We start from the raw sequence: 11005 nt of genomic DNA on the forward strand, positions 1-11005 counted from the left end.
ATCATTGAATGCGAAAAACGATTCTGAGCGTAGACACTCAGTCAGCCCATGATATATTATTCAATATAATTTATAATATTATTGTGAATAAAGTAATTTATTTACCTATTTACGCGGAACCTTGTTTTAAATTGTCAATCCTTAGCTATAAGAGTTGAACATTTTATATTTTTAACTACAAAATCATTTTTTGATTTTGTCAAGAAATTGAAATGTTTATAAAAAAAAATGAGTGCATATGTATTTTTAATATTTTTCAACTGCCTTGTATTAAATAAATATTCACTCTTTTTGACCCAACAGGCAACAAATAAAATTTTATTGACAATTATGGAAAAAAACTTTAAAAAAAAATGCCCGTTAACAGCTTAAAAAGGTAAAATATTATGAAAATTGTATCAAACATAAGAATTGATATAAAAACATATGGTGTATATTTCAAGTACCTATCTACAGATTTGTTTTTGAATTACAGTAAAATAAGAAAATCGCTACATAAGAAATCAAGTGAATAACTAATCTTATACAAATTTGAGCTTCAAACGTTTTGACTTTCAGCTAGACATTTTTTTTTTTTTGATAAAGGTAGAAAATTTTAGATTAAAATAGAAACATTTTTTTTGAATTTCTGACAAAATATTTTGCACATTTTCGTGATTTTTACGTATTTTGTCAAGATTCGAAATTTAAATGCTAATACAAAACATGTGTGCATACCTATGTGTTTTTAATATTTTTCCACTGCTATTGTAACAATATATCAGCTTTGTATTAAATTGTCACGCTTTTTGCCCCAACAAATAACATTTTATTGATATTTATAGAAAAAAAAACGAATTAAATTGGAAACTGAAAATGTCCGTAAACGGCTTAAAACAAGTCAAAGTAATACGATTATGGCGAAAATGTAATGATGTATAGAAAATACTAATTTAAAAATTCAGTCAAAATTGCATGTATACGGTCATTTGTTTTAAGTCTCGTCCAGACCAAAGAAAAATTTGTCGGAGACACGTGTTACCACTTTTCCAGCATTGTCATCGACAATGTTTCTGATTTCCCGGCATAAGCGGTAACATAAATATTTGTCGACGACAATGTTAGAAACATATGTTTCCTACAAATGTTTCTTGGTCTGGACCGGGCTTAAGAGTTACACCAAAAACCAAAATCGATTTAGTCAAAAACCATAACGTTTGTCATAATTTTTGTTTTGTTTAAATTACTAACTAGATTCACATTCCTATCAGAAAAGATACTGTTGAAGAAAATCTGAACATTTTTACTGTCCTAAAAGGCGATGATAAACACAAAAAAATAAAAATAAAAAGCACACATCATTATAAAACAAATGCAATAAATGCTACGCTCAGAATCTAAAATATATATTAAGCACAGAGTAAAGAATATATTAAGTAATATAATCACCGGATCGTGAGAGACAAGATAACCGAGAGCCACTAATGGCGTGGACACTTCAAAGAACTTAAGCCAATTGTTCAAATCGGCTTCCGAGTCAAGCGGTATTTTTGAAAAATCAGGCATAACATGAACTTTTACTTTACTTGTTTCAATTAAAATCACTCCACCCAAACCTAAAAATAAATCAGCAATACTAAATATCAGAATTCAATTTATTGTCAACAAATATTTGCTATATTATATAATAATTTACAGATTCTTACCGACCGGTTTGTCGCCAAAGTATTTTGCCAACGCTTTTCTGATAGACGTAACAAAATCCAACGGGCCATTCCGAGTTTCGCACACTATTTTTAAAACCTAATAAAATGTACAAATGTAAAAATTTATATTTTTTACGTCATACACGTTACTATCTCATAAAATTTTATTTACACATATTTTGTATCGTTTTTACTTGTAAAGAAATTGTCTGTATTGGAGAATTAATTCTTTTGCGTTTTTTAATTAAAAATAGGTGGGCAAGTGGATGTCGCTCTGCTGTACAGTAGGTGGGCAAGTGAATGTCACTCTGCTGTACAATAGGTTACAAGTGGGTCACTGTATAATGTATATAATGCATGGTATTCAATTTAAATTCAATGATATAATATCATTGTATAAGAAAAACGATTCTGAGCGGAGACGGTAGGTATGTCAGTCTAGGTATAAGACATAATATTACATTATCATCTATAGTATTTAAAAAAAATTGACCTATAATAGGTACCTATAATAAATTCGAAATTAATCATAACACAATATCCATTAGGTACTTATAACGCGTTATACACCAACAACAAACCGTGATACTATATCATAGATATATACTAGTATACTTTAAAAGTTTCAAGTACCCACGAATAATAATATTATACAATCACAACAAAATAACTAAAATAGTTATTCTAGGGTTTTTTATTATGTAATTTCGTCCAATTTGAACTTAAAATGACTATAAAAATTAACTGTGTTTATGTATTTTTGATTTTTTGGTAGCAGAACTACATACGTGGAATCTTGTTTTAAATTTTCAATTCTTAGATATAAAAGTTGAACATTTTATACATTTTTAACTACAAAATAATTATACAATTTTAAATATGATAAATTTTGTCAAAATACGATCATTAAATGCTTATAAAAAAAAATTGTGTCTATGTATTTTTAATATTTTTCAACTGCTATTGTAACAATATATCAGAAGCCTAATAATATTTAGTTCACGATTCTTGGCCCAACAAATACAATTTTATTAATATTCATAGAAAAAAAAACTAAAAAAATTGAAATTTGAAATTGTCCGTAAACAGCTCAAAACAAGTCAAAATATTTTGAAAATTTTATCAAGTATATGAATCGATAAAATAAATATATGATATGAATTTACAGGGGGTACGGTTATTCGTTTTTTAATTACAACAAAATACAAAAATCGCTACATGAGAAATCGAGTGAATATCGAATGTGTAAAAATATGAACTTCAAATGCTCATAAAAATTTAGTTTGACTTTCTTAAGGACTTTTTTTTTTTGATAAAAGTAAACAAACTTATATTACATTTTCATATCTTAGATTTAAAAAGAAACATTTTTATGAATTCTTAACTCCAAATAATTTGATAATTTTCGTGATTTTTCCATATTTTGACAAGATTTGAACTTTAAATGCTTATAAAAAAAAAAAACTGTGACTAAGGATTTTTAATATTTTTCAAATGTCAGTGTAACAATATAGTAGGAGCCTTGTATTAAATTTTCAAGTATTTTTACTCAAAAAATAAAGTTTTATAGACATTCATAGAAAAAAAAAAACTAATAAAATTGGAAACTGAAAATGTCCCTAAACAATTCAAAACAAATCAAAATATTTTGGAAATGTTATGATGTATCTATAGAAAATGGAAATATAAACAACCAATGAAAATGTCATGTATCTACGGTTATTTGTTTTAAAGTTCCACCAAAAACCAATATCGATTTTATCGAAAACTGTTTTTGCGTAAAAATTCCCTTAATTTGTATGTTGTTTTTAGCTTAAAAAAATCAAAATATTTAGACACTTATACCACGTGTAAGCTGGGGATGATTATTTATGAATTATTTACAACAAAAAAGAAAATCATCGTTTGATGATAAATCGTTGTTTTACGCTTGAATATCCAATTTCATAAAATGTATTTGTGGAATCACGCTCATTTTCTTTTTTTTAATTTCATATTTTATACTGCAAATTATACAATAATATAATACATGTATTTTTATACACATTACATATATAGGTATATTACCTCTCCTGTCATACCACGACTCGTGTAAAAATTGGCCAACAGTGCGAATCGCGTTTCGTCTTGAGGCAAACGGTGGTGCACTTGACTTCCAGTTTGGGGATCGACTTTGTAAAGGTGAGAACTATTATTATTGTTAACGCTATCATCGGACGTCAATCGTACGTTTCCGATGAACTGAAAAAAACGTAAATTCACAGTTGTTAGACTGCTGACTGGCCCTAGACCCTATAGCAGGGATGGCGAATCTATGTCACGCGTGTCACGGAGTGACACGCCAATTTAAAATAGTGTACCACTAATATTAACAAATTATTTATGATTTTCGTTACCTCTAAATCCTTATTATTATAATATGTACCGTTAATCGACGTGACTTGAAAAGATTTTGACATACCTCTTGGTATTATGAGCTTAAAAAAAATCGCACTGGGCTACAAAAATTATATTTATTTCCACATACGTCAAATGAATAGAATAAAACCTTCAATTTAGTTTTTTAATAAAAATTCGCTTAAAAAAAAAATAAAAAATACGTGTTATAAGTCACCGCAATTTTTTTTTAATTCAACGTAACATTCAATTCAAGAACGTTAGAGTTGACTTGTAACAAAGTATCTATAAATGTTTACATGCTTAAAATTTTAGTGAAATCAGAATTTACCTATCTTACTTACTTTTAATGTTAATAATGTTAATAATGTTTTAATGTTTGGCTATTTTTTAGGAGGTAATAATTAGACCAATTGTATGGTTGAAGATAACATTTATGGTCATAAATATGAAAAACATATATTTAATGGAAGAACAATTAAATTATATTAAATACCTTGATAGATATCTTGAAATGTTTAAACTAAAACCAAATTGTTACATCTCATCTCGTAGTTCCAAGTCACCTCGATTGACGGTACAGGTAATATAGTTAATCAATGATATAACTAATTTACTAATAAGTAATAAGTAATAACTAATAAATAATAAAATATTATTGAGAAACGTTACATTAACTATTATTATATAATATAGTAGGTATATCTGGTATATCCAGTCTGTGCTAGACTATACTTGAGTGCAAATTAATGCCAACAACGTCATAAAAGTAAACACGTTTAATAATTATTATGAGAACCCCTTGTTAAATATTAATATTTTATAGTTTTTTGGGGTTAATTCAAATATATACATTTTTCGGGAACCAATGGCACAGTTAAAATATTTTTAAATCCTATATTTTATACATTATACCTAATTGTTTGTTTTTACAGAAGTCTTAAGGCCCATTTTATGATTTAGAAACAAATTGTCGGTATAGTAGGTTGTAGGTATAGTAGGTACCCTGCATATTGATAAATAATTTATAATATTACTTATTAGATACATAAGAGCTCATTAAAAAAAATTGGCATATCTGGGGGGGAATTTCCCCCCCATTGCTCTCACCGCAGTTAAACCACTGTAGGCACAAGTGTCTTACTTCACAGTTGACCCCCACGTGCGGCCATGGACCAGCGCCTGCTCCAATCACGAACAGAGGGTCCGTCCCGGTGACTTTCGCGAAATCTCTGATATCGTAAACCTTGTTTAAGTTCACCAAGGGTAGCAAGAATGACGGGCTGCCGATGTCGATTACCATTTCGTCACCATTCAGTCCTGTATAAATATATACGTGTATAATATGGTAAGCACACTGTAGTAAACACCAGTAACGCCGAAGTTTTCAAATGTGGTCGGAAAATTTCAAAACTTTGCGGCCTCAATATCTTAATTGTTTGATATAGAGGTACCCTAATATACATCAATTACTCATCATAAAGTTATGAAATAAAAGATATCGGGCCCATGGACCATGGCGCCACTGGCACTGAACACCTCAATAAATAAATAATGTACATAAGTATTAATGTATAAACTAATAAGTGTATACACACATTACACAATGATGATGATGGATTTAAAAATATAAATTATATTTTTTAAGTGCATAGGTACACATATAGGTACATAAATGCCATAAAGGACAATTCAAAAGGGTACCTAGTACCTAGGTATAACCTATGGTAGGTATTTTGAGTTTTAAAAAAAAACTAAATTATTGTAATACTTAAATTGTTTAGATATTGAATATAATATGAACCGGTATTTAGGATTTACATAGTTACTACATGAATCGTTAATTGCAGAAAGGGGACAAGTCCATTTTTATCAATTTCGGTTTTGTTATAATTTTCATTAAGCATTCGTAAATACATTGTTTACTGCAGAAAGGAGTCAAATCCGACTCTCCACGCTAAATATTGTGTTTGGAAATTTTAGTTTACTACAGAAAAGGGACATGTTATGATTTCGTTTTTTGTCTCTCCTGAAAAGTTATAAAAAATGGACCTATCCCCTTACTACAGTTAGTGATTCACATAGGACATAGGTATATTGGTGAACGGATTTATGCTCGGTTTTAGGCTTATACAATTGTATATTATGATCTAAATTCTAAGCCATAATATTTTGGGAAAGCTGCATAAGATATGCAAAAAAACTTCAAAATATCGATTACGAAAAAAAAGGTTTTAGGGGTTGTTTAATGGGACATGGAGTCTATAATTTTGACACTTGACGACAGCGATATTGTAATAGTAAAGACGAAGCAGACGATTTTCAACAATAATTAATTTTATCGGAAATATCATACATTTTTATATATATTATCAATTATTATTATTTAATAAATTTATGATTGTATTGTATGTACATTAAATATTGAATTATTTAAAAAAAAAATACCATTAATACATAAACACATTTAAATGTACAATTTGGCGTGAAACAGTTTACCAACCGACGATTACTTACAAAAAATAGTATTGTCACGTGACGAATCTTCTTTATAATCGTGACTTTAGGTAATAATATTATGTTATTAACTATTGTGTTCACTGTTCACAGTGAACACTATGAGAATATTTCAAGTCACCTGCACGGCATGACCTGTGTGGCTGTGTGCCGTATGTGTAATTTTATCTCGATGACTTACTACTTACCTTCGGCAGCCAAATTGAACGGCGAACAGGTCAAATTGGGACATTGCACCGCGTCCACACTCACGGTCTCAAAATTGTTCGACAACTCCGGTAAAAGGGCTAAAATCATAAAATAAAATCATTAAATGGGTAGGTACATTCTACAAGGGTTGATGGGTAAGGGTGCATAATTCATAAGAGAGTAGGGGAATGGGGGTTGGACCCGAAGTACAGTGGTCCACTAGGGGACCGGTGAAATGAATTAAAATTTGTAATTTTGGTAGGAGTTTTATAAACCTATTGAATATAATATTTTTATTTTTATGATATTATAATAATATGATTTTGTTATTTTAAGCTGTGGGTTAATCATTGTCCATTGATTACTTAGATATCGGACACCCATATAGCTTGTAAGTTGTAGTGGGTTGTATTTTATCGGAAGTTATGTAAAGGGCCTACAAAAACATTTAGTACAGCAGCCCAACGTTTGAGGGGGGGGGGCTCTGAGGAGGCTTGCATGGGTCATGGGTGTATAATGTACGCGCTATACACGGCTATCTTAATTCTTATATTATATTATATCAACTATCAATCATGAACTGTTATGCATAAGTCAGTTTTATAGACCCACGATTTTTGTAACGAAATTATAGACTATAGTTATAAATTGCCTATGACTAAAAAATGTACGATATATTAGTAAATTACCGTCGACACGTTATTTCGTTACAAAGATTACGGGCCTATAATATTTACTTGTGAATAGGATTTAATGGTGGATATATTGAAAAATATTGTGAAAACAAATAAAAAATATAACATATACCATTTAAACGAGTATCGAGTACTGAGTAGTACCTATACCTATATTCTCGATCATTATCACCTATTAGATATTAGGACTGGTATATTAGTTATTAAAGTGTGAAAACCATCAAACAATTTTACGATATTATGCTGTATTTTCGAAAATATAAGTTGGTATCGTTCATTCAAATTTTAACAGATTTTAAAATTGATGTTTTCTCAATATTATAAATACCTAAATAACAAAATGGCTAGAAAAGGCAAAAGTTTTTTTTAAGTACCAAATATGTAGGCGTATTTTGATATATTTTTTAAACCCTTTCATAAGAGACTAAGAGTCATATATAAAATTAAAACAACTGCACTAAAGTATTTGCATTATAATATATTTGTATTTCAAATTAGAGCTAATGAGAATTTTCGAATTAATTAACATACTGTATCGAAGTAAAAATGTCCTTGTACGTTCTTTTTTGTTTTATTTTATAATAGGTAGGTAGCCAGGTTGATTAGGTTAGGTAGGTATATCTGCACTCAATCAATATAATATTAATTTATACGATGTTACTAATACCCGAGGTTAATCATTTTTCTGGCAATATATCGTTCAGTGAGACACACATTTTAATATTCTATCATCATATGAGTCCAGTGTTCGGAACGTTCACTAAAAAAATGAACTCGTGTTTTTTTCAAAAGAACGCGTTCACGTTCACGTTCTTTCAAAAAATGAACGCGTTCATTGGGTCGTTCATTTATTTTTTATACATTTATTTTTTGAATCATTTACCTGCTGTAAAGGCTCAGTCAAACAGAGGGGGATTTTTTGTCCGGCAATCAAAAAATGAATCCGGACTTTTTGTACCCGGACTTTTCGTCCGCCATGGTTTATGGGTACGCGGACTGCAGCGGGCAAGCGGTCTTTGTATTATTTTACAGTGTCCGCGCGGGCAGCCCACTTTCTGTTTGACCGAGCCTTTAATATAAAAGCATATAAACATATACAACTCAAGCCAAAAATAAAAATACTATTTAGACATATATATACTATAATTAATTTATTTATTTTATAAATATATTTATTAAAGGGTAAATAAATTGAACGTCTTAAAAATCGATCAAGTTCGTTAAAAATATAAACGTCGTTCATGTTCACGTTCTATTTTAATAAAACGAGTGACGTTCACGTATCGTTCACTAAAAATGAACGTGAACACGTGAACGTGCGTTCATGAACGACGTTCTTTCCAAACACTGCATATGACATATTATATAATATTATCTCTACAGTGTACAGAAGAGATAATCAAAAATTATAAAGTGTATATTATATTATGTAGAATGTAGATTGAAGAAGTATTTATTTTTGTGTACAGAGCGCTTGAATCAATGACATGCCGCATCCATACAATTTATACGATATGGTCGATATGCCTTATTGTGAACAATAATTATCAAATTTATTCGTGATACAGCATGCATAATGTGATATATAATATTATACATAATATAAATAATAATATGTTGTTCTATGATAGGTATAATAACGACTAATTATTCCTAAAGGTTATTTACATCGGCTATCGTGTTTGTAGTTTGTACCCATTTATTAAACGAACTGCGTATCCTACCTTCGATGATTCTGTCCAAAGTCGGTACGTTGAGATCAATGCGCACCGTGGGCAGACTGATCATGTCCAAAGTCACGGGCGAGCTCGAATCAACCATTATTAAAAAATATTAAAACTATATCTTTGAAAGTAAGCGGCAAAGTTTGCAGACACGAAAAATTGGACCATCGGTGATAACGTTACGCGGTACACTGATTAGTGATTACTGACATAGACAACATTTAGGTAGGTATGTCAGTAACAATACGAATTTGAATCTTGAATGCGCATCCCTACTTTTTCCTATACCTATATGACAGGTTCTCCCCTCTCCAGCCAATCGTGATTTATTACTGTGATTTTATAATAACTGTATGTATGATGTATCTACATTCTACATTATATTATATAATATAAATATAATATAATATATTTAATATTATCAAAAATTTCTTATGTAAAATTCACTTTTGTATATTGTGCTTATAGAAGCTGTAATTTTATGTCTACTTTATATCTAGTATCTACACAGTTCTACCTTACACATCGATGAAAAGTTTGCAGCAACTAACCAAAATATACCTAGTAGGTACTTACCGATATAGCTGGTACCTTACTGGTTTACTCGTTTAAAATAAATTGCAGCATAACGTTTGAATTTGATCAATTTTAGTGAGCTGCTTGGAAACACCAAAGTCCAAAATAACCATTATATTTTATGGTTTTCGGTTCCGTATTGTCATGGTGATGTCCTACTTGATTGCGATCAGTGTATATATAGGAGGAAATTTTGAAGTCCTTAAATTCGACCCCTAACAAAAGGGAAAAATACTTAAATAAATATTTAGCTCAGCTGCTTATAGGGGATGCAAATAAATGCTTATAAAAATATTTTCGGAAGTTACGTGATCGTGAGACCATACATCCAACACCTACCGACGGTGGAGTTAATTCAATGAAATGTAACCAATTGCCCAACTTTTTTTCTGATTTCATTGGTATTTTCGCCTGTCTCGGTTTAACAACGTGCACTTTCACTTTTCCATTTTCAATAAGTATTACTCCTCCACCCAAATACTCAATGCTTTATTAATATATATAATATGTAATAAATCATAAAAACAATTTCATAATATTTAAAGATTCGTAATTATTATAATCACGGACTGAAAAAATCAGCACTAATGAGGTACTTGTATGTAACAGGCGATTTTTACTGGGGGAGTAATATAATTACCGAAAGTAAATATTTCCTATACTAACAGGCGATTAGTTAGTTAATATGAGTCCATAGAGCGCACGAATAAACTAACAATCATTTTTACATAGGTATTATATATTTATATTATTATTATATATTATAATTTATAAAGATGATTTAAAATAGATTAAAGTTAATTTTTTATTAATTTATATTAAATTATATATTATAGAGGTACCTATAGTTTCTACTTAAGTCTTTGCATGTTACAGGGGCGGATCCAGAAATTTTCTGAGGGGTGGGGGGCGCACATTTTGAGGACATTTAATTACATTGGTCTTTCGATTTTTTGCAGTTAAACCATTTAATTCCATTGAAGTTAAAATTGTATAATGATAATAATAAATTAATATTCTTTAAATACTACATACAAACTATAAATGTATATTACCAATTTATCATTTCTGAGTTCTGTTAAGTTCATCTTAACTACATTTCTATTTTATAAGTTGTTTAATGTTTTGTATTAAGAGGACGTCGCACCCGCATGTGTTGTCTCCGTCTTACATATCCGTACGTTATAGCAAATTTTCGTTTGCTAGTTTCAATAAGATGCTG

The 11005-nt window shown here is 29.7% G+C and overlaps 1 protein-coding gene across 1 annotated transcript in view; it reads right to left on the bottom strand.

The window, feature by feature from the left end:
* Positions 1–9413, bottom strand: part of LOC100165490 (ester hydrolase C11orf54 homolog) — a 9943-nt gene extending 530 nt beyond the window's left edge. The window contains exons 1-6 of the mRNA XM_016801924.2: positions 9208–9413; positions 6788–6886; positions 5227–5402; positions 3753–3926; positions 1686–1782; positions 1429–1595 (exon numbers count right to left, since the gene is read on the bottom strand). Coding sequence (XP_016657413.1) covers positions 1429–1595; positions 1686–1782; positions 3753–3926; positions 5227–5402; positions 6788–6886; positions 9208–9304 — 810 coding nt within the window. The 5' untranslated portion in view covers positions 9305–9413. The remainder of the gene's footprint in view (positions 1–1428; positions 1596–1685; positions 1783–3752; positions 3927–5226; positions 5403–6787; positions 6887–9207) is intronic.
* Between the last annotated feature and the right edge of the window lie 1592 nt (positions 9414–11005).

This window comes from Acyrthosiphon pisum, chromosome A2 (assembly GCF_005508785.2).
Source record: "Acyrthosiphon pisum isolate AL4f chromosome A2, pea_aphid_22Mar2018_4r6ur, whole genome shotgun sequence".
Classification (NCBI taxonomy): domain Eukaryota; kingdom Metazoa; phylum Arthropoda; class Insecta; order Hemiptera; family Aphididae; genus Acyrthosiphon; species Acyrthosiphon pisum.